General features: G+C 46.5%; 1 protein-coding gene across 1 annotated transcript in view; it reads right to left on the bottom strand.

Annotated features, from left to right (window-relative positions):
- Positions 1–1,864: 1,864 nt before the first annotated feature.
- LOC129695391 (hepatocyte growth factor activator) overlaps positions 1,865–25,216 on the bottom strand; it is a 41,634-nt gene continuing 18,282 nt past the window's right edge. The window contains exons 9-19 of the mRNA XM_055632298.1: positions 23,371–23,465; positions 20,237–20,350; positions 18,042–18,173; positions 16,592–16,702; positions 14,136–14,310; positions 12,739–12,833; positions 10,928–11,162; positions 8,627–8,766; positions 6,022–6,162; positions 2,945–3,093; positions 1,865–2,072 (exon numbers count right to left, since the gene is read on the bottom strand). Coding sequence (XP_055488273.1) covers positions 1,890–2,072; positions 2,945–3,093; positions 6,022–6,162; positions 8,627–8,766; positions 10,928–11,162; positions 12,739–12,833; positions 14,136–14,310; positions 16,592–16,702; positions 18,042–18,173; positions 20,237–20,350; positions 23,371–23,465 — 1,570 coding nt within the window. The 3' untranslated portion in view covers positions 1,865–1,889. The remainder of the gene's footprint in view (positions 2,073–2,944; positions 3,094–6,021; positions 6,163–8,626; positions 8,767–10,927; positions 11,163–12,738; positions 12,834–14,135; positions 14,311–16,591; positions 16,703–18,041; positions 18,174–20,236; positions 20,351–23,370; positions 23,466–25,216) is intronic.

The raw sequence follows: 25,216 nt of genomic DNA, 5'->3' as shown, positions 1-25,216 counted from the left end.
ATGATTGAATGGCAGAGTAGACTTGATGGGCTGAGTGGCCTACTTTTCTACTGCTATCACTTATGAACATGAACAATGTCGGTCGGCTCAAATCAAAGGTCTTCAAGTCAAATATTTACTCTGATTCTCTCATCCTGGATGCTGACCAACCTGGGCTTTCCCGATTTTATTGCATTTGTTTGCAGGTTATTGGAGTACGTTGTTCACCCCCTTGAACTTATCCTTCCAGTAATCCATCGGAGGTGCTGGTGGGGGCAGCATCGGCCACCAGCTATCCCGGTGATGAAGCTGCAGGGAACAGCTGCTGTGTGGATCGGGATGCAGCAGAAGCACTTCATGCAAGGGTGCAGCAGTAAAGTTGCTGCCTCACAGCATCTGAGACCTGGGTTTGATCCCTGCTGTCTGTACGGAGTTTGCATGTTCTCCCCGTGACTGTGTGGGTTTTCTCCGGTAGCTCCAGTTTCCTCCCACACTCCAAATACGAGTAGGTTAATTGGCTTCTGTAAATTGACCCTAATGCGTAGGATAGAACTAGTGTACGGGTGATTGCTGGTTGGTGCGACATCGGTGGGATTGTTTTCACACTCTATCCCTAAAGTAAACTAAACGCTAAGTAATTCTACTAAACAACTGTTGTGTGAGTCTGAATGCATAAGAAGCACTTCATAGAGATACAGCATGGAAACAGGCTTTACAGCCCACCGAGTCCATGCCAACCACCAACCACCCATTCAATGTTATCCCACTTTCTCATCTACTCTCTACACGCTAGGGGCAATTTACAGAGGGCAATTAACCTATAAGCCCGCACGTGTTTGGGAAGTGGCAGGAAACCGGAGAACCTGAACCATGTGGTCAGAGTGAGAACATACAAACTCCGTGCAGCCAGCAGCTGTGGTCAGGATCAAACCCAGATCTCTGGCGCTGAGAGGCAGCAGCTCTACCAGCTGTGCCACTGTGCCGCACTTGTTAAGCTTCACCCGTGCACATTGTCCACGCTCGACTGTGGTTAGCAGCACACTCTCACCATCCGCAAACCAGCGGCACAGAGGAGGTACAGGGACAGGTAGTCACAGTGGATCAGGGGAATGTACCCGGGGAGGAGGTGGTTTGGGCAGGAAGGAATTGCAGAGGGACCAATCACTGCAGAAACCTGAAAGGGGTGGGGGTGGGAAGATGTGACCGGTGGTGGTATCTCATTGGAGGTGGCGAGAATGTTGGGGAATGATGTGTTGGATGCGGAGGCTGGTGAGGTGGAAGGTGAGGACCAGGGGAACTCTACATTTGCTCCGTCTGGGGGGGAAGGGGGGCAAGGGCTGTGGGACACAGAGGAAACACAGAGGAATCCAAGTAAACAGCAAGGTGGAAACTACACTACTTTTACGTTATTCACTTTTAATTCATATTCCCAATATTTGTAATCACAAAGAAAATGATAGAATATCCTTTTTTAACGAGGAGGGAACGAAGGAAGGATGGCGAGAGTGAGGGGGAGAAGGACAGAGGGAGAGAGGGTGTGAGTGAGACAGTGAGAAAGGGAGGGAGTACGGGAGGGTGTGAGGGATGGAATAAGGGAGAGAAGAGAGAGGGAGAGAGTGAGGGAGAGGGAGGGAGTAGGGAGGGGGAGGGAGGGAGGGAGAGATTGAGGGAGAGAGAGATGGAGGGAATTGGAGAGAAATGGGAGAAAGGAGGGAAGGAGAAAGAGAAAGGGAGAAAGAGAGGGAGGGAGGGAGGGGGAGGGAGGGGAGGGGAGAGAGAGAGGAGAGGGGAAGGGAGTAAGGGAGGGGAGGGAGAGGGAGGGAGGGGAGTAGGGAGGGAGGAGGGGAGGGAGGGGGAGAGTGAGGGATAAGGGAAGGAAGGGGTAATTAGATTTTACATGTACTGTAAAATCAAACACATCTGCCATACTTTGGCCTGCGTTTGATTTTACGGTATATCCAGTCCAGGTATTTGCTGACTCTTGTGTATACACCAGGCTTGTTCATGTGGGCACAGCCTTCTCCCCAGCTGACGATTCCGTGCAGATAGCCAATGCCTTTCGAGTAACAGGTCAGTGGTCCTCCAGAGTCCCCCTGTCGAGGTCAACACAACAACAAGGGGTTAGCATCGTCGACCAGCCATCCCGGAGATGAAGGGACAAGGAAAAGCTGCTGTGTGTGGGCGACACGGTGGCGCAGCGGTAGAGTTGCTGCCTCCCTGCGCCAGAGACCCAGGTTCGATCCTGACTATGGGTGCTGTCTGTATGGAGTTTACACGTTCTGCCTGGGACTGGGTTTTTTCCGGGTGCTCCGGTTTCCTCCCACATTCCAAAGATGTACAGGTTTGTAAGTTCATTGGCTTCAGTAAAATGGAAAATTTCCCCCTGGTGTGTAGGATAGTGCCTGTGTACGGGGTCATCTCTAGTCAGTACGTATTTGGTGGGCCAAAGAACCTGTTTCTGTGCTGTATCTCTAAAGTCTAAAAGTAAAAGTCCATGAGAAGCACTTTATAGAGACACCATCGATCACCCATTCACACTAGTTCCATGTTATCTCATTTTCTCATCCACTCCCTACACAATAGGGACGATTTACCAAGGGCCAAATAACGTACAAACCTGCAGAGAGGCAAAAAAAACTGGTGTCACTCAGCAGGTCAGACGGAATTTCTAGAGAAAAGGAATAGATGATGTGTTGGGTTGGGAGTCGCTTCTACAAACCTGCACGTATTTGAGATGTGGAAAGAACCTGGAGCACCCATTGGAAATAGTCACAAATGCTGGAGTAACTCAGTGGGACAGGCAGCATCTCTGGAGAGAAGGAATGGGTGATGTTTCGGGTCGAGACCTTTCTTCAGTCCTATCTACCGCTGCGCCACTGGTAAGGTTGTCCAACCTCTCCGTGTAGCTAAATGTTGCAGGTGACCAGCGCAGAGCAAGGTCCCACGTCGATGCTCCCTGACGTACCTGGCAGGCGTCGATGGACTTGACGAGATCTCCAGCACAGATCATGTTGGGCGTCACATCAGCACCATAGAACTGGTCACTGGCACACAACACCTGCGGAATGATGGGGACCGACGCTTCCTGCAATGTCTTGGCATATACAGTGGCATCTGCAAAAAGAGGGAATGCTTCAGTGGAATTCATTGCCATAGAAGGCTGTGGAGGCAATAGACAATAGGTGCAGGAGTAGGCCATTCGACCCTTAGAGCCAGCTCTGTCATTCAATATGATCATGGCTGATCATCCCCAATCAGTACCCCGTTCCTGCCTTCTCGCCATTTCCCTGACTCCGCTATCTTTAAGAGCCCTATCTAGCTCTCTCTTGAAAGTATCCAGAGAAACGGCCTCCACCGCCCTCTGAGGCAGAGATTTCACCGCCCTCTGAGACGGAGACGCACAACTCTGTGTGAAAAAGTGTTTCATCATCTCCGTTCTAAATTGCTTACCCCTTATTCTTAAACTGTGGCCCCTGGTTCTGGACTCCCGCAACATCGGGAACATGTTTCCTGCCTCTAGCGTGTCCAAATACTTAATAATCTTATAAGTTTCAATAAGATCCCCTCTCGTCGTTCTAAACTCCAGAGTATACAAGCCCAGCTGCTCAATTCTCTCAGCAAATGACAGTCCCGCCATCCCAGGAATTAACCTTGTAAACCTACGCTGCACTTCCTCAATAGCAAGAGTGTCCTTCCTCAAATTAGGGGACCAAAACTGCACACAATACCCCAGGTGTGGTCTCACTAGGGCCCTTTACAACTGCAGAAGGATGGATATTTTTAAGGCAGAGACAGGCAGATTATTGATTAGCAAGGGTGTCAGAGGTTATAGGGAGAAGGCAGGAGAATGGGGTGAAGAGGAAAATATAGATCAGCTATGATTGAATGGTGGAGTAGACTTAATGGGCTGAATGGCCTAATTCTGCTCCTATCACTTGTGAACTTGAGCAGCCGAGCCACACAGCACAGAAACTGGCCCTTCAGCCCAACTCGTCCATGTTGACCAAGATGTCCCATCTAAGCTAGTCCCGTTTGCCTGCATATCCCTCGGATTTGGCCCATATCCCTCGGCATCTTTTTAGGGCAACAAGCTGATGCAGCGGTAGTTGCTGCCTCACAGCGCTAGAAACCTGGGCTTGATCCTGACTACGGGTGCTGTCTGTATGGAGTTTGCACTTTCTCCCTGTGACCGCATGGGTCTTTAACCGGGTGCTCCAGTTTCCTCCCACGCTCCACACAGAAACTGGCCCTTCATCCCAACTCATCCATTCGGACAAAGATGTTCCACCAAACTAATCTCCTCTGCCTACATGTGATCCATATCCCTGCATTTCCATGTGCTTTGAAATGAGTACATGTGATAATAAAGACCCATTGAATTATTGAACCTTTGAGCCTATCATAAAGCCCTATAATGCCACTTTGCTATCTGCCTCTAGACACCCACCACTCCGTGTTAAAAAAAATTGTCTATCTATCCATCTATCTTCTATCTATCTATCTATCTATCTATCTATCTATCTATCTATCTATCTATCTATCTATCTATCTATCTATATACCAAAAGTCTCATCTTGTATGTGTGTGTTGTATGTAAATAAATTAATTTTTTACATATTCTTACTCGCAATTTTCCCTTCCATGACGTAATCAGGTTCACTTTAGATTTCATTCTATATTTTACGTTATTCATGATTAAAGTTTTTTAAAAAGCCCAAAACGCTTCTCATACAGAGTCTTTTTCCAGCAGCTTCCAGTGATGATGTCACAATGCCACTCACAATACACCAATCACAATGGGCTCTCAAGCTGCCGAGTGCCACAATGACATTACAATGGGACGTTGTCAACGGTAAGTGCAGCTTCTCGCAGAGAGCCTTTTTCCAGGAGCTTCCAGTGAAGATGTTATATTTCACAAGTTATTGATTATTAAAGCTTTAAAAATGCCAACTTTAGCAAGATCTTTACTGTTAAAATCCTTCCTGCCAGCTTCCAACACACTTCGATATAAGATAGGAACACTTTTCACCTCAATGGGATATCACAGCAAGTGCTTCAACAGGAGGGGGAGGGCAAATTGGTATTGCAATTGGAACTGCTGTGGCAGGCATGGGAAGTGCAACTGGAATTTTTTTTTTTAAGTCCACTGCTGAGGGAAGCAGGGGAGTGCTGGAATTTTATGTTCAGGAATGGGTTCAGTTGGGGGTCCACGCCTCACTTGGGAGCTACAGGTTAATGGTGAAATATTGCGTTGGGGAACGGGTTCCGTTGGGGGACAGGCCTCCCGTGTGACAGGGCCACTTGTCTCCTTTAAATCTTGCTCCTCTCATCTTAAAGTCATGCCAGCCTAAAAAAAGTCTGTCTACCCTATCAACACCTCTCATAATTGGATAAACTTCTATCAGGTCTCCCTTCAACCTCCGATGCTCCAGAGAAAACAATCCAAGTTTACCCAACTTCTTTTTACAGCTAATGCCTTCTAATAGGCTGAAGGTGAGAGGGGAAAGATTTAACAGGAACTTAAAGGACAAATATTTCACACACAGAGTGGTGGGTATGTGGAATGAGCTGCCAAAGGAGATAATTGAGGCAGGATTTCAACATTTAAAAAGCATTTAGACAGGTACATTGATAGGAAAGATTTAGAGGGATATGGACCAAAGGCAGGCAGGTGGGACTAGCATAGAACAATCAGTCTGAAAAAGTGTTTTGACCCAAAACGTTATCTATCCATGTTCTCCCATGTGCTGCCTGACCTGCTGAGTTACTCCAGCACTTTGTGTCCATTGATGGGGTACCTTGGGCGGCATGGGCAAGTTGGGCCAATGAGCATGTGACTGATACCACACCGCACAGTTAGTCTGGTAGCCTGTACTCCCTCCCAGTTTTCTTACATCAAAGGCAGGGCTATCACTGGCACAAGGAAGGGCTCTTTCCCATATGATCATCTGAGTACTTTTAGCATTGGCTCCTTTCTCCACATTTTCCTCTCGGACTAGATCTTGGCTTTGGGCAATAATTTCCATCCGCGCGCCTGCTTACCTTCGACGGTGTGACCCCATCCAGCGATCTGGCACACGGACTTATCCGAAAAGTCAGTATCAATGTTCGGTAAGCACAAGGGTCGGACAGCGCGAGACTTGACTACACACTGCTTCCACTTCTTCTTCAGTTTTATCAGGGCTAGGGGATGAAAGGAACTCTGGTTGTGGTATGGCCACACACATGCACAGTATATACTGACACAATACACACACCATTCACACAAAATACACACACACACGCACAATATAAACACATACCATACACCAACAACCCAACACCACACCCACACACACAATATACACACACACACGATATGCACGCACACAATATGCAGGTACACAGACACACACAATACACACACAACCATACACCACGCACGCACACAATAAAAACACAAGCAATATACACAAAATCCAACACCACACCCACACACACAATATACACACACACACACACACACACACACAAAATGCAGGCACACAGACACACACGCACACAATATGCACGCACACGCACACACACACACAATACACACACAATATGCACGCACGCACACACACACACACACAGAGACAATACATGCACACAAAAGGCACACAAACACACACAAACAATGCACACATACACACAGACACAGGCAATACACACAGACAGAGGAAACACTTGGACAATAGACACACAATATACACAGACAATACATACACACACATGCACAAAATATATAGGCAATATACAGACACGAACAACACACACACACACACACAGCCAGAGCATTCATACACAGACGATACAAACACTATCGCAAACAGACACTAAAGATATTAACATCCACACATGGACAATACACACACTAACATACATATACAGGCAGAAAGTGGCTCTAGAAATCGTAGACGCATTGGTTATCATTTTCCAATGTTCTATAGATTCAGGATCAGTTCCTGCATTGGAGGGTAGCTCATGTTCTCCCACTTTTTAAGAAAGGTGGGAGAGAGAAAACAGGGAATTATGGATCAGTTAGCCTGACATCGGTGGTGGGGAAGATGCTGGAGTCAATTATGAAAGATGAAATAACGGCACATTTGGATAGCAGTAACAGGATCGGTCTGAGTCAGCATGGATTTACAAAGGGGAAATCATGCTTAACTAATCTTCTGGAATTTTTTGAGGATGTAACTACGAAAATGGACAAGGGAGAGCCAGTGGATGTAGTGTACCTGGACTTTCAAAAGCATTTGATAAGGTCCCACATAGGAGATTAGTGGGCAAAATTAGGGCACATTATATTGGGGGCAGGGTACTGTCATGCATAGAAAATTGGTTGGCAGACAGGAAACAGAGTAGGGAATAAACGGGTCAATTTCAGAATGGCAGGCAGTGACTAGTGGGGTACAGTAAGGCCCGGCACTGGGACCACAGCTATTTACAATATACATCAATGATTTAGATGACGGGATTAAAAGTAACATTAGCAAATTTGCAGATGACACAAAGCAGTGTGAACTGTGAGGAGGATGCTATGAGGATGCAGGGTGAATTGGATAGGTTGGGTGAGTGGGCAGATGTATGGCAGATGCAGTTTAATGTGGATAAATGTGAGGTTATCCACTTTGGTGGTAAAAACAGGAATGCAGATTATTATCTGAATGGTGTCAATTTGGGAAAAGGGGAAGTACAATGAGATCTAGGGGTCCTTGTTCATCAGTCACTGAAAGCAAGCGTGCAGGTACAGCAGGCAGTGAAGAAAGCGAATGGCATATTGGCCTTCATAACAAGAGGTTGAGTATAGGAACAAAGAGGTCCTTCTGCAGATGACAGGATTGTCATATGTTGATAGAATGGAATGGCTGGGCTTGTATACTCTGAGATTTAGAAGGATGAGAAGGAATATTTTTGAAACATATAGGATTATTAAGGGTTTGGACATGCTAGAGACAGGAAACATGTTCCTGATGTTGGGGGAGTCCAGAACCAGGGGCCACAGTTTAAGAATAAGGGGTAAGCAATTTAGAACGGAGATGAGGAAATATTTTTTCACACAGAGGGTTGTGAATCTGTGGAATTAAGAAGGCAATTGAGGCCAATTCTCTGGATGCTTTCACGAGAGAGTTAGATAGAGCTCTTAAAGATAGCGGAGTCAGGGGATATGGGGAGAAGGCAGGCACGGGGTGCTGATTTTGGTGATCAGCCATGATCATATTGAATGGCGGAGCTGGCTCGAAGGGCTGAATGGCCTATTCCTGCACCTATTGTCTATTGTCTAAAATCCGCACGCTAACACATTTACACAGACAATCCACGCACTAATACACACACACACACAAAATAAATACACCACCACATATACAGTACAGACCAGCACACACACACACACTGACAATATATACTCTAACACACATGCGCATCACCAACAATACATGCACAGACACTCACACACCAACATATATGAGAAACAAACACCAACATGAACACTGACACAGATAAGTGCCCACACACACACACACATACATACATACACCGCCACACATAAATACAGAGCCATTCAAAAATAATGTCACACTTCCTCCGAGGTAAAGAGAAAAGGATATATTTGCTATTTTACCAAGGTCATGTCTGTTTTCTTCATATGGGCTGTAGTCTTCTTGGAAAATGTATTTCTCGATTTCAAATTCCTGAGTGTGTTTGTCAGTTTTATTAAAGTTGTGTTGGCCCAACACAACTCTGATGGATGATATCAGTGGGCTGAAAGGTAAAGAGAGCTTGGGTCAGGGCAGAGAACACAGATCAGAATAGGAGATGCCCACCAGATTAGAGAACGTGGGTCAGATTAAAGAATGCTGGTCTGAATAGAGAACGTGGGTCAGATTAGAGAACACAGGTCAGATTAGAGAACACAGGTCAGATTAGAGAACTCATGTCAGATTAGAGAATTAACATCAGATTAGAGAACACAGGTCAGATTATAGAATTAACATCAGATTAAACAACGTGATTAAGATTCAGATTAGAGAATGGGGCTCAGGTTAGAGTACGCAGGTCAGGTTAGAGAACGCGGGTCAGGTTAGAGAAAGCGTGTCGGATTGGAGAACGAGGATCATATTGGACTACGTGGGTCAGATTAGAGAACGGAAGTGAAAGTGGAGAGTGTAGATCAGATTGGAGCAAGTGGGTACGCTTAGAGAACACGGGTCAGATTAGAAAATGCGGGTCAGATTAGAGAACGCGGGTCAGATGAGAGAGCGTGGGTCAGAGTAGAGAACGCGGGTCAGAGTAGAGAATGCAGGTTGGATTAGAGAACGCGGGTCAGATTAGAGAACGCGGGTCAGATTAGAAAACGCCGATCAGATTAGAGAACCCGGGTCAGGTTAGAAACATAGAAAAATGGAAAATAGGTGCAGGAGGAGGCCCTTCGGCCCTTCGATCCAGCGCTGCCATTCATTGTGATCATGGCTGATTGTCCCCAATCAATAACCCGTGGCTGCCTTCTCCCCATATCCCTTAATTCCACTAGCCCCTTGAGCTCTATCTAACTCTCTCTTAAATCCATCCAGTGGTTGGGCCTCCACTGCCCTCTGTGGTGGGGAATTCCACAAATTCACAACTCTGGGTGAAAAAGTTTTTTTCTCACTTCAGTCTTAAATGGCCTTCCCTTTATTCTCAGACTGTGGCCCCTGGTTCTGGACTCGCCCAACATTGGGAACATTTTTCCTTGTCCAGGACAACATCTAGCTTGTCCAGTCCTTTTATAATTTTATATGTTTCTATAAGAACCCCCCTCATCCTTCTAAACCAGTGAATACAAGCCTAGTCTTTTCAATCTTTCCTCATATGACAGTCCCGCCATCCCAGGGATCAATCTCGTAAACCTACGCTGCACTGTCTCACTCACAAGGATGTCCTTCCTCAAATTAGGAGACCAAAACTGTACACAATACTCCAGATGTGGTTTTACCAGAGCCCCATACAACTGCAGAAGAACCTCTTTACTTCTATATTGAAATCCTCTTGTTATGAAGGCCAACATTCCATTAGCTTACTTCACTGCCTGCTGTACCTGCACGCTAACTTTCAGTGACCGGTGTACATGGATGCCCAGATCTCGCTTACCTAACCTAACCCCATTGAGAGAAAACGTGTCAGATTAGAGAACGCGGGTCAGATTAGAAAACACGGGTCAGATTAGAAAACACGGGTCAGATTAGAGAACGCGGGTCAGATTAGAGAATTAAGGTCAGATTAGAGAATGTGAATTGGAACAGAGGTCAACAGTCAGATTAGAGAACATGGATAGGGATAGAGTAGAATACAAAGTGCTGGAGTAAACAGCAGATCAGGCAGCATCTCTGGGGGGGATATGGATAGATGACATTTTGTGTTGGGACCCTTATTCAGACTGATTGTAGTCAGGGAGAGGAAAGCTTAAAGAGAGGTGGGGATGGGACAAAGCCTGTTAGTTTCCTTTATTGTCACATGTACCGAGGTACGGTGAAAAGCTTTTTTTGTTGCGTGTTATCCAGTCAACAGAAAGACTATCAGTCTGAAGATGGGTCTCGACACAAAACGTTACCCATCTCTCCAGGTGCTGCCTATCCCGCTGAGTTACTCCAGCAATTTATGTCTGCCTTCAGTAGAAAGACTATACGTGATTACAATCAAGCAGTCCACAGCGTACAGCTACAGGATAAAGGGAATAATGTTTAGTCGGAGATAAAGTCCAGTAAAGTCCAATTAAAGATAGTCCAAGGGTCTCCAATGAGGTGGATGGGAGGTCAGGACTGCTCTCTAGTTGGTGAGAGGAATGGTTCAGTTCCTTGCTAAGAGCTGGGAAGATGAGAAACGTGGCCAGTTTCTGTGCTGCATGACCTACTGTGACCAATACCGACCTCTTAAAGTGTCTGGTTACCTGTGTATGAAGCAGTGGGCAGCAGTGATGACCCAGCAAGGAGATATGAGGGTTCCTGCACAGAAGCTGTCGTCGATGTAAATGGCTGCTATCCAGGGGTGTGCACCTCGCATTGCCGTGCTTCCCCCGACGACGCGCTGCCGAAAGCTCTTGTGCCTCCGTTTCCCACAGGAGAGCTTGGGAGCCCTGGCTACAGACATCCTGGCCAGGGGAGGGGGTCTCCTTGGGACAGCGTCTGAGGGACAACAGGGCAGACACAAGACGTCAACGGCTGAGCAACTGCGGCGGCTCAGTGGCAAAGCTGGTAGTTTGGTTTAGTTTAGAGATACAGCGGGGAAACAGGCCCTTCGGCCCACCGAGTCCGCGCCAACACTGTACATCAGCACCATCCTACACGCTAGGGATAATTTACAATTTTTGCAGAAGCCAATTAAGCTACAAGCCTGCACATCTTTGGAGTGTGGGAGGAAACCAGAGTGCCCGGAGAAAACCCACGTGATCACTGGGAGAACTTACAAACTTTGTACAGACAGCACCCAAGGTCATGATCGAACCTGGGACTCCGGCAGCAAATCTACCGCTGCATCACTGTGCCGCCCAGAAGTAGCATGATCATGTTCCATCCAACTCAGGGCGGTAGAGTGGCGCAGCTGGTAGAGTTGCTGCCTCACAAAGCTAGAGACTGGGGTCGTTTCCATGCTGTATCTTTCAATGATATAATGAATCAATGACTCCAGTGGGCCACAAGTAGCAGTTATACCCAGGTGATCCTTCATTCCCGCAAATGGTGTCAGATATTCCAGGGTATTGGATATTAATCTTCGTTTCGGCTGCATTTGGAGTATTGAGAACAGTTCTTGTCACCTCAGTACAGGAAGGACATGGATGGTTTGGAGAGGGCGCAGAGGAAGTTTACCAAAACGCTGCCCGTATTTGCCACGCGGCGAGGTCGGACTAACCTGGATTACATTCTCTAGAGTATCAGAGGTTGAGGGGAGACCTGATGGAAGTATATTAACTTGTGAGAGGCAAAAATGGGGCAGACAGTCAGAACCTTTTTCCTCTTTGTGGAACTATCAAAGACTTTAAGGTAAGAGGGGCCAAAGTTTAAAGGGGATGTGCAGGTCACCACAAAAATAGACACAAAGTGCTGGAGTAACTCAACAGGTCAGGCAGCATCTCTGGGGAATGGGTCCCAACCTATAATGTTGTCTATCCATGTTCTCCATAGATGCTGCCTGACCTGTTGATTTACTTCAACATTTTGTAACTTTGATTTTAGTCATGTTTTGCTGAAATTGGTTTCATAACTAAATCAAGTTCACAGAACACTACCACAAACAAAATAATCTGGAGTTTGACATTTCAGCGTGGGAGTTACAGAGAATTCGAGAGTGGAAGTCAACCTCAATTATCACATCAATCCATGACCTTTGTGAGACAATGGAATAACTGGTAATTAAAATGAACTGCAGACACTGACTTATACCAAATGTAGACACGCTCTAGAGTAATTGGACAGGTGTCATTTTGGGTCATCTGAAGAAGGGTCCCAACCCAAAACGTCACCTGTCCATTTTCTCCAGAACTGCTGCCTGGCCCATTGAGTTACTCCAGCACTTTGTGTCTATCTTTAATAGAATAACTGGGTCAGGTTTCCAGAATCATATTTTTTCTCAGTTTGTTTTATCCTCAGAACTGAAGGTGATCATGCATCCACTATAGTTTTGTGGGTTTGGAAGAAGAAGAATAATGCATAATTGTGGACCTGACAATAATGTGTAAAACAAATGAAAAGGCCAGACACTCACTCACTGTACCGCACTGTGGGATGTCACAGTGATCCCAGGATATCTGATCATCCAACATGATGTAGCACCAAGGCCTTTTATCCCCATCTGGGTTTCTGCACAAGATAAACAGATAATGGTTCAATATTTCTGCCCGTTGTGTTTCTTCTACACAATTTCCTCTCTCGAATTAAACCTATGCCTTCAAGTTCTTGATTCTCCAACTCGGGTGAAAGAACATGCACCTTCACTGTATCAATTCCCCTCATGGTTTTTTACTCCACTATAAGATAACCCCTCAGTCTCCTGCGCTCCAAGAAATAAAGTCCCGACCCTATAAAGAGTGAGGCCCAGCGCAAATTGAAGGAACAGCACCTCATATTTCGCTTGGCTAGTTTACACCCCAGCGGTATGAACATTGACTTCTCCAATTTTAGGTAGTCCTTGCTTTCCCCTTCCTTCCCCTCCCCTTCCCAACTCTCCCACAAGTTTCCTATCTCCGCCCCTATCTTTTCTCTTTCCCCGCCCCCCCCCCCCATCAGTCTGAAGAAAGATCTCGACCCGAAACGTCACCTATTCCTTCTCTCCAAAGATGCTGCCTCACCCGTTGAGTTTCTCCAGCATTTTTGTCTACCTTTGATTTTTCCAGCATCTGCAGTTCTCTCTTAAACAGCCCTATAAATTTTGTTAGTGACTCAATTAATTCATAAATTATGTGAGCAGAGTTAAGCCATTCGGCCCATCAAGTCTACACCACTGTTCAATCATAGCTGATCTGTTTTTCCCTCTCAACCCCATTCTCCTGTCTTCTCCCCATAACCCATATTAATCAAGAATCCGTCAATCTGTGCCTTAAAATATCCATTGACTTGGCCTCCACTGCCACCTGTGGCAATGAATTCCACAAATTCACCACCCTGTGACCAAATAAATGTCTCCTCATCTCCTTTCTAAAGGTACGTCCTTTTATTCTCTGGTCCTAGACTCTCTCACTAGTGGAAAAATCCTCTCCACATCCACTCAATCCAAGCCTTTCCTTATTCGGTAAGTTTCAATGAGGTCCCCCCTCATCCTAAAATCTAGCGAGTACAGGCCCATTACCATCAAACGTTCATCATATGTGTTCAAACACTCGTCATGTGTTATTGCTCCACATCTCCGTTCTGAGGTCACATCCTTTGCCCACTAGTCTTACGCTCTCCCATGAGTCGAAACATCCTCCCCCCATCCACCCTGGCAACAACCCTGCAAATCTTCACTACACTCTTTCCAGGACTGGTTTGATTGGGTGCTTGACGGTTATCACAGAATTGGTAGGCCGAAAGATCTACTTGGCTGCTGTACAACTTTAACGACCCGGACCTAATCTGAGAATAGCTCAGGGGACAATTGGGCAAATATGTTCCCCCTTTCCTCACCGGCAATAGGAATGGTCACCAAGACCCAGGCGGAGAGCTTCCTCCAAGCTACTGATGTTCAACATGTTTCGCACAAAGTCCTCCTTCCACGGCATGCACTCGATGTTCAACTCAGTCTCGTCCTCAGTACCTTTGTAAGTCATCCCATCGTTTTCATAGCAGTGTTCATTCTTGTCTGGATGAGGACAGTGCACAAAATCATGAAAGGAATAGAACGGGTAAACGCTGTTGTGTGGCACCCACGTATGTAATATATGCACAAAGAATTTCACTGTGCAGTTGCTTATGTGATAATTAAAGCTATTGACTTGACTACACCAGAGTAGGGAATCAAGAACCAATTAGCCCTTCAGCCCACTGAGTCTGCAATGACCAGTGAACTGAGCAGAGAGAACCAGAGTTAATGTTTCAGGACCAAGACAAAGTTATAGACAATAGACAATAGACAATAGGTTCAGGAGTAGGCCATTCGGCCCTTCGAGCCAGCACTGCCATTCAATGTAATCATGGCTGATCATCTACAATCAGTAACCCGTTCCTGCCTTCTCCCCATATCCCCTGACTCGGCTATATTTAAGAGCTCTATCTAACTCTCTTGAAAGCATCCAGAGAATTGGCCTCCATTGCCTTCTGAATTCCACAAATTCACAACCCTCTGTGTGAAAAAGTATTTCCTCATCTCCGTTCTAAATGGCTTACCCCTTATTCTTAAACTGTGGCCTCTGGTTCTGGACTCCCCCAACATCAGGAACATGTTTCCTGTCTCTAGCATGTCCAAACCCTTAATAATCTTATATGTTTCAATAAGATACCCTCTCATCCTTCTAAATTCCAGAGTATACAAGCTCAGCTGCTCCACTCTCTCAGCATATGACAGTCCCGCCATCCTGGGAATTAACCTCGTGAACATACGCTGCACTCCCTCAATAGCAAGAATGTCCTTCCTCAAATTTGGAGACTAAAACTGCACACAATACTCCACAGGTGTGGTCTCACTGGGACCCTGTACAACTCCAGAAGGACCTCTTTGCTCCTATACTCAACTCCTCTTGTTATGAAGGCCAACATGCTATTCGCTTTCTTCAATGCCTGCTGTACCTGCATGCTTACTTTCATAGACTGATGAACAAAGACCCCCAGATCCCGTTGTACTTCCCCTTTTCCCAATTTGACACCATTCAGATAATAATCTGCCTTCCTGTTTTTGCTACCAAAGTGAATAACCGCATATTTATCCACATTAAACTGTATCTGCCATGCATCTGCCCACTCACCCAACCTGTCCAAGTCACCCTGCAGTCTCATAGCATCCTCCTCACAGTTCACACTGCCACCCAGCTTTGTGTCATCTGCAAATTTGCTAATGTTACTTTGAATCCCTTCATCTAAATCATTGATGTATATTGTACATAGCTGCGGTCCCGGCACCGAGCCTTGCGGTACCCCACTGGTCACTGGCTGCCATTCTGAAAGGGACCCGTTAATCCCTACTCTTTCTTTTCTGTCTGCCAACCAATTTTCTATCCATGTTAGCACTCTACCCCCAATACCATGTGCCCTAATTTTTCCCATTAATCTCCTATGTGGGACCTTATCAAATGCTTTCTGAAAGTCCAGGTACACTACATCCACTGGCTCCTCCTTGTCCATTTTCCTAGTTACATCCTCAAAAAATTCCAGAAGATTAGTCAAGCACGATATCCCCTTCGTAAATCCATGCTGACTCGGACTGATCCTGTTACTGCTATCCAAATGAGCCGCTATTTCATCTTTTATGATTGACTCCAGCATCTTCCCCACCACCTATGTCAGGCTAACTGGTCTATAAATTTCCTGATTTCTCTCTCCCGCCTTTTTTAAAAAGTGGGATAACATTAGCTACCCTCCAATGCACAGGAACTGATGCTGAATCTATAGAACATTAGAAAATAAACATAAAATCATAAAAGTTGATGTTTCTACTTCCGCAGCTGCCGCCTGACCCCTTGAGTGTTTCCAGTGCTTCCTCGTTTTATTCCTGACCTTGCACTGATTTATTTTAAACATTGTTCACTTTCTATTTCTAAAGACCCTAGAAACAAAGAACTGCAGAAGCTGGTTTACATAAAAGTTCACAAAATGCTGGAGTAACTCGGCATGTCAGGCAGCATCTCTGGAGAAAAGGAACAGGTGATGTTCCTTTTATAGATGAAAACCCACACTTGTCACAGGGAGAATGTACATACTCCATACAGACAGCACCCATAGTCAGGATGGAACCCGCGTCCCTGGCGCTGAGAGGCAGCATCTCTACCGCTGCACCACTGTGCCATGCACAATGCTTTATTTCAGATTTGCAGCATGTGTGGTATCCTGGTTCTGGGATAACCAACAGCAGTTATTGAGGTGGGAACTGGTTCTGGCCAAAGTACAGTACAGGAACAGGCCCTTCGGCCCACAGTGTTGAAGTCGCTTACTTATATCGCAGTACTTCCCCACGAAACCGTTGCTACAGCTGCAGGCGATCTCCCCGGTGGCCTGGACCGATCGACACTCCCCCCCATGGAGGCACGGGCTGTCCTTGCAATCTGTAAGAGTCATAGAGTCATACAACATGGAAACAGGCCCTTCCACACAACATGCCCACACCCACCACCATGCCCCATCTACACTAGACCCACCTGCCTGCGCCTGGCCCATCTCCCTCTAAACCCATCATAACCATGTTCCTGTTTAAATGTTTCTTGAGCCCTGCGATAGTACCTGCCTCAACTACCTCCTCCAGTAGATCATTCCAAATACCCACCACTCTTTGTGTCTTCCCACACCCCCAGGTGTGTAGGTTAATTGGCTTCAGTAAAATTGTCCGCAGTGCGTAGGATCGTGCTAGTGTGCGGGGTGATCACTGGTGTGCGCTGACCTGGTGGGTCGAAGGGCCTGTTTCCGTGCTGTATCTCTCTAAAGGCTCAAAGCCGTCAGTACATAGCAGCTTAGCATTACACCCACCACCTAACCATTTACTCCCTCCACCACACACTTAGTCCCTCTTACTAAAGGTGTGACCTTTACTCACCCACATCCCAATCCCTCTATCGCCCTTCAGCCCACAATGTCTGTGCCGAACATGATACCAAAACCAATTATTATCTGCCTACAGATAATCCACATTTCTCCATTCCCTGCCCATCCAAAAGTCTGTTAAAAACCACTATCATATCTGCCTCCACCACCTCCCCTCGCAGTGTGTTCCAGGCACCCACCACCCTCTGTGCAAAAAAAACCTGCCCAGCACATCCCCTTTAAACCTTAGTCAGCAGTATCTGTGCAGGGAAATGCACAAGTGAATTTACACAAACGGGACCCTTCTTCAGACTGATGGAGAAAGGGGGAGAAAGCTGGAAGAGAAGGCGGGGGCAGGACAAAACCTGGCGAGTGAGAGGTGGACACAGCATGCTGGAGAAACTCAGCAGGTCAAGCGCAGCATCTCTGGAGAAAATGCATAAGTGACGTTTCAAGTCGGGACTTTTCTTCCGTCTGAAGAAGTGTCCCGACCCAAAAGGTCAACTGCTATTTTCTCCAGAGCTACTGCCTGACCCACTGAGGTACTCCAGCACTTTGTGTCTATCTTCAATATAAACCAGCATCTGCAGTTCACATTTATTATGTGATAGGTGGATACAGGTGAGGAGCGGTGGGGGGGGGGGGGGGGGGGGGGGGGGGGATGATTGGTAGATGGGATGGGGGGGACTAAGTGATAAAGGCTTAAAGAGCCAAAAGGGTGTCAGGGAAAGAGAGGAGGGGCTTGCAATGTAAAGCCAGAGGGAGGGATAAGGAGGGAGGAGAGAGGGTGGGGGGGATCGAGGGGAGAGAGGAGAGGATAAAAGGGAAGTATGCGATTTGGGAAGTCTTTAGTTTTGTAATAGGCACCTTCGTGTGCTACGTTGTGACACTCCGGCCCACTCTCAGTACACACACAGCCTTCAACTCTCTCGTGGATGATTCGGCTCCATCTTTCTCCGACGCTGAAGTACCTGTGGTGGCTACTTTCCAGGCACTTTTCTGAAACACAAAGGAAATATAAATCAGCCATGATTGAATGGCAGGGTAGAATTGATGGGCTGAATGGCCCATTTCCACAACTTATGAACTTACGAAAATAACTAGAACCAAGTCAATGCCACAGAAAGGAGATGAGAGGAATTTCTTTCGAGAGTGGTGAATCTGTGGAATTTTCTGCCACAGAAGGCTATGGAGGCCAAGTCATTGGGTATTTTTAAGGCAGAGATTGACAGATTCTTGATTAGTACGGGTGTCAAGTGTTACGGGGAGAAGGCAGTAGAATGGAGTTGAGTGGGAGATAGACCAGCCATGAATGAATGGCAGAGTAGACTCGATGAGCCGAATAGCCCACTTCATTTAGTTTATTTGAGTTTAGTTTAGAAATACAGCACATAAACAGGTCTTTTGGCCCACCTTGTCTGCCTGGACCAGCAATCACCCCATACTCTAGCACTATCCCACACACTTAGGGACAATTTATAATCTTTTACTGAAGCCAATTAACCTACAAACCTGGATATCTTTGGAATGTGGGAGGAAACTAGAGCACCCGGGGAAACCCACGCAGTCCCGGGGAGAACGTGCAAACTCCACATAGACAGCACCCGTAGTCAGGATCAAACCCAGGTCTCTGAACTCTACTGCTGCGCGACTGTGCTGTTACTAGGATTTAAGAACAGAAAAAGGCCGTTTGGCCCATTGAGTCCCTACTGTGAAATTAAGCCCATAGTTACACTAATCCTGCATTCCATTCCTATTTTATCACACATTTCCATCACCTCCCAACAAATTCTAATTCTCAATGACACATTCAGAACAATTTACAGTTGATAATTATACTACCAACCCTGAATGTCTTTGGGATATGGAGGAAGACCAAAGCATCTGTGGGAAACCCAAACACAGTCTAACCTAGTCTAGTTTAGAAATACAGTGATGAAACAGGCCCTTCGGCCCACTGAGTCTGCGCTGACCAACGATCACCCGCACATCAGTACTATCCTACACACCAGGGACAATTTACAGAAGCCAATTAACATACAAACCTGCACGTCTTTGAAATGTGGGAGGAAACTGGAGCAACCCGGTGAAATCCCTCGCGGTCACAGGGAGAACTTACAAAAACAGACAGCACCCGAGGTCAGGTCTCCCTTTGGACTGACTGAAACCCCCTCCGTCTTTCTTCTCCCCCCCCCCCCTTCCCTGAGCCCCACCTTGCTGAACACCCATTCCTCAGCCTATCCTGCCCCTCCACATCCCCTTTCCCCTCCTACCTACATCCTTTCCTCTGGCTTCACATTTTACACCTCCTCACTCCTCATCTCAGTCTTTTATCTACTTTTTTTATCTCTGGTGTTTGACCAGCCATCTGACAACCCCCCCTCCCTCATCTGCATCCATCTCTCACTTGTCAGGTTTTGTCGTTCCACTCCCCCCCCCCCCCCCTCCTCCCAACCCCATCCCTCTTCCAGTTTTCAATCCCCACCTTGTTACAATCAGTCTGACCAGAAACATCGCCTATCCATGTCCTCCGGAGATGCTGCCTGACCCGTGGAGTTACACCAGCGCTTTGTGTCTCTTTTTGTGAACCAGCATGTAGTTCCTCACTTCTACATCCTTATCACTTGCCACTCTTTGTCCCCCCACCCACCACTTTTCCAACTCTCTCTACACCGATTAAAATCAGTCACCCAACTAAAAGAGTGCTGACCAGAAACATCACCTATCCACGTTCTCCAGAGTTGCTGCCTGACCCGTGGAGTTACACCAGCGCTTTGTGTCTCTTTTTGTTCAAGATCCCAACCTCAGTTCGTTGTGCCCCCTTGGACTGACTAAGTTCCGATAACATAGAACAGGTCCACCATCGATTATCCGGCACCCTTACTTTAAGATTATACATTTTTCCGGACCAACAGAGATCATGGGCTTAGGGGGGCCGAGAAACATCCAGGAGAGATTTCCCATAACTTTGTCCGGATTAAACCAGATGTCGGACCACCAGTTGCCGGAAAATCGGAGGTGAACCTGCAGCTCAGCCTCAGACATGAATGTTGCTTGCTTACCTTGCTGGCAGGTGGCTCCTGAGAATCGATCACTGCACACACAATAGTAAGAGTTCTGGGGTGGATCTTTGATGCACGTTCCTCCATTTTCACAGGGATTTGAAAGGCAAGGATCTAAAAAGTAGAAAGCAAAGGCATTTAAGCTTCCAAGCTGTGGCCACGGTAACCATCCCAAAAACAAAGCAAGTCTCCTTTGGAATAACTTACAGCGGCAACAGTTCTGAACCCTACCACCATCCAGCAGCCAAGGGAAACACCCTTAGAATGATACGATACGATAGAGCATTATTTATCCCAGCAGAGAAATTGATCTGCCAACAGTCATGACACAATATACATGAGTCATGAAATTCAAGTGATGAGTGGAAAGGCTTGGGTGATCTGCAAAGATTGAGAGAGGTGGGGGGGGGGGGGAGTCAGTCTCAGTCTACCCCACGACAAAATGGGGAGGAGTTCTACAGTTTGATAACCACAGGGAAGAAGGATCTTCTGTGGCGTTCCGTGCTGCATCTTGGTGGAACCAGTATGTTGCTGAAGGTAATCTTCAGGTTGGTCAAGAAGGTGTTCATTAGTTAGAGTAAGGACTAGAGAAGTTGGGATGTTATGTTGCAAATTTACAAGGCGTTGATGAGGCCACATGTGCAGCATTGTGTGCAGTTTTGGTCACCATGTTATAGGAAATGTTGTCAAGCTGGAAAGAGTGCAGAGAAGATTCACGATGATGGTGTCAGGACTCAAGGGCCTGAGCTATAGGGAGAGGTTGAGTAGGCTGGGACATTATTCCTTGGAGCGCAGGAGGATGAGGGCTGATCTTATAGAGGTGGATAAGATCATAAGGGAAATAAACAGGGTTCATGCACAGAATCTTTTACCCAGAGTCGGGGAATCAAGAACCAGAGGACAAAGGTGAGAGGGGCAAGATTTAACTGGAACTCGAGGGGCAACATTTTCACACAGCGGGTGGTGGGTGTATGGAATGAACTGCCAGAAGAGGCAGTTGAGACAGGTGCAACAACAACATTTAAAAGACAGCTCCAACACTTTAAAGATACAGCGTGGAAACAGTCTCTTCGGCCCAATGAGTCTGCGCCGACCAGCTGTGCCACTGTGCCGCCCCAAAGGTGTAGTAAAATATGGGCCAAACGTGGGCAGATATGGGCCACCTGCACTCCAAGGAATAAAGCCCTCACCTGTTCAACGTCACTCTATAGCTCAGGTGTACCACGCTAGCAGAGGTGGTCAGAATGGTCAGAATGGGCATCTTGGTCAGAATGGTCATATTGGGCATCTTGGTCAGACTGGGCATATTGGGCATCTTGGTCAGAATGGGCATCTTGGTCAGAATGGTCATATTGGGCATCTTGGTCAGAATGGTCATATTGGGCATCTTGGTCAGAATGGGCATATTGGGCAAAGGGCAAATTCTTCGCTGTATGATCTTATGGCTCTACCCTCCCTGCACCCACTGTGATAAAAGCTATCAGATGCTTATGTCCCCATGAGATGTCTTGGCCTGATCCAGGCCCACCACTCTGCCCCATGTGTAGGTACCCTGCTCTCAACTAAAGGAATGTCAACCAGGGGCGACACGGTACCCCACTAGTCACTGCCTGCCATTCTGAACGGGACCCGTTAATCCCTACTCTTTGTTTCCTGTCTGCCAACCAATTTTCTATCCATGTCAGTAACCTACCACCAATACCATGTGCTCTAATTTTGCCCACTAATCTCCTATGTGGGACCTTATCAAATGCTTTCTGAAAGTCCAGGTACACTACATCCACTGACTCTCCCTTGTCCATTTTCCTAGTTATATCCTCAAAAAATTCCAGAAGATTAGTCAAGCATGATTTTCCTTTCGTAAATCCATGCTGACTCGGACCAATCATGTTACTCCTATCCAAATGTGCCGCTATTTCATCTTTTGTGATTGTCTCCAGCATCTTCCCTACCACCGATGTCAGGCTAACCGGTCTATAATTCCCTGTTTTCTCTCTCCTGCCTTTCTTAAAGAGTGGGTTAACATTAGCTACCCTCCAATCCACAGGAACTGATCCTGAATCAATAGAACATTGGAAAACTATCACCAATGCGTCCACGATTTCTAGAGCCACTTCCTTAAGTACCCTGGAATGCAGACTATCAGACCATTTATCAGCCTTCAGTTCCATCAGTCTAATCAACACCATTCCCTGCCTAATGTGAATATCCTTCAGTTCCTCCGTCACCCTAGATGCTCGGGCCACTAGTACTTCAGGGAATTGTTTGTGTCCTCCTTAGTGAAGATGGATCCAAAGTACCTGTTCAACTCATCTGCCATTTCCTTGTTCCCCATAATAAAGTCTATTTCAGTCTTCAAGGGTCCAACTTTGGTCTTAACTAATCTTTTTCCTCTTCACATACCGAAAGAAGCTTTTATTATCCTCCTTTATATTCTTGGCTAGCTTACCTTCGTACTTCATCTTATCACCCCATATTCCCTTTTTAGTTATGTTCTGCTGCTCTTTAAAAGCCTCCCAATCCTCTTGTTTCCCGCTCATCTTTGCTATACCATACTTCTCTTTTATACTGTCCTTGACTTCCTTTGTCAGCCATGGCCGCCCCTTACTCGCCCTGGAATCTTTCTTCCTCTTTGGAATGAACCGATCCTGTACCTTCTGAATTATACCCAGAAATACCTGCCATTGTTGTTCCACTGTCATCCCTGCTAGGGTATCTTTCCTGTCAACTTTGGCCAGCTCCTCCCTCATGGCTCCATAGTCCCATTTGTTCAACTGTAATACTGACACTTCCGATTTTCCCTTCTCCCTCTCAAATTGTAGATTAAAACTTATCATATTATGGTCACTACCTCCTAATGGCCCCTTTACCTCGAGTTTCCTTATCAAATCCGGTTCATTACACAACACTAAATCCAGAATTGCCTTCTCCCTGATAGGCTCCAGTACAAGCTGCTCTAAGCATCCATTTCGGAGGCACTACACAGACTCCCTTTCTTGGGTTCCAGTACCAACCGGATTTTCCCAGTCTACCCGCATGTTGAAATCACCCATGACAACCGTAGCATTACCTTTGCGACGTGCCAATGTGCTGGGAGCAAGAGTGGCCAATAAAAGATTATTTAAAAAGCGTACCTTGCTCTGGACATTGTGGAACTGTGCAATAATCCCAGGCGATCGTGTCATTGATTAGCGTGTAGCACCAGGGCTCCTCATCATTGTCCAAGTTTCTGAAACAAACACACAGCCACTCAGCCAAGGCCCAAATCTCCTGCCCACTTTTAAGAGTGGAGACCGTTTAATTGTCAAGTGAACAGGGTACTGGACAATAAAATCCTTAATAGCTGCAGCTTAACACGATAATGCAACAACAACAGATAAATGTACAATAATACCACAATTTCAATCAGTAATATTAAGTTGCTTGCTCCAAGGTTTAACCTGCATTCAGTTCTGACGAATGGTCCTGACCAGAAGAGTCTCTGGTCCATTCTCTCCAGAGAACCTGCCTGAGTTCCTCCAGTTGTTTGCTCAAGATTCCAGCATGTGCCGCCTTGTCTGCATTGAGTGCAAGGGTTGGGACATCCTTCTTCAGTTGCACTAAACATTAGTTGGACCACACTTGGATGGTTCAAGCACAGAAAGGATGCCATAGAGTCACGGAGACATACATCATGGAAACAGGTCCATCAGCCCAACTAGCCCAACCAAGACGGCAAGTCTACACTACTCCCCATAAGCCCGTATTTGGTCCATACCCCTCTAAAGTTTGGAGGGATGTGGGTCAAAAGGATATAAATGGGACTAGCTTATCTGGGGTCTGAAGGATGGTCATGAACTGAAACATCATCTGTCCATGTTCTGACTCACTGATTATCATAAGACAGAGGCAGAATGAGGTTATTCAGCTCACCGAATCTACTCTGCCATTCAATCATGACTGACCTCTCAACCCCATTCTCCAGCCTTTGACACCCTTCCCTTTGACATCCTTACTAAACAAGAATCTATCAATCTTTGCTTTAAAAATGCCTAATGTCTTGACCTCCACCGCCGTCTGTGGCAATGAATTCCACAGATTTACCACCTCTGGCTAAAGCACGTTATGTCCTTCTTAGATGGGGGCATCTTGGTCATGGACGAGTTGGGTCAGTTTTGGTGGTGTATAACTCTATAATGCTCTATTGTGGTCCCTAATCCAAGCAACATCATGGTAAACCTCCTCTGCGCCCTCTCCAAAGCCGTTGCATCCTTCCTGTAACGGGGCGACCAGAACTGCACGCAATACTCCAAATGTGGCCGAACCAAAGCCATGTAAAGTTGCATTGTGTCTGCCTGACTTTTGTACTCAGCATTCTGACAGATAAAGTAAATTGCCTTCTCTTGCCACATGTACCGGGGTACAGTGAAAAACATTTATGTTGCATGCTATCCAGTCAGTGCAAAGACTACACATGATTACAATCAAGCAGTCCACAGTGTACAGATTTGGTATAAGGGAATAACGTTTAGTGCGAGATAAAGTGCAATAAAGTTCAATTAAAGATAGTCAGAGGGTCACCAATGATGGTAGCTCAGGACGGCTCACTAGTTGGTGATGGGATGGTTCAGCTGCCTGATAACAGCTGGCAAGAAACTGGCTCTGAATCTGTAGGTGTGTGTTTTCACACTTCTGTACCTCTTGCCTGATGGGAGAGGGGCGAAGAGGGAGTGACCGGGGTGAGACTGGTCCTTGATTATGCTGGTGGCCTTGCCGAGGCAGCGTGAAGTGTAGATGCAGTCAATGGAAGGGAGGATGGTTTGCGCGATGGTCTGGGCTATGTACTGGCCTGTTTACTCTCAGTGAGCTATAATTTGGTACCAATCCTATGCCATAAATTCTTTGATGTGGAGTGACTGTGAGATTGCAAAGGACCATAGACTGGCACCATTTGCCACCCTCCAGGACAAGGACTATTGAGCCACTGGCTACAGTACGTCA

Source organism: Leucoraja erinacea, chromosome 3 (genome assembly GCF_028641065.1).
Source record: "Leucoraja erinacea ecotype New England chromosome 3, Leri_hhj_1, whole genome shotgun sequence".
NCBI lineage: Eukaryota > Metazoa > Chordata > Chondrichthyes > Rajiformes > Rajidae > Leucoraja > Leucoraja erinaceus.
This window is presented reverse-complemented; position numbering and strand designations above follow the sequence as displayed.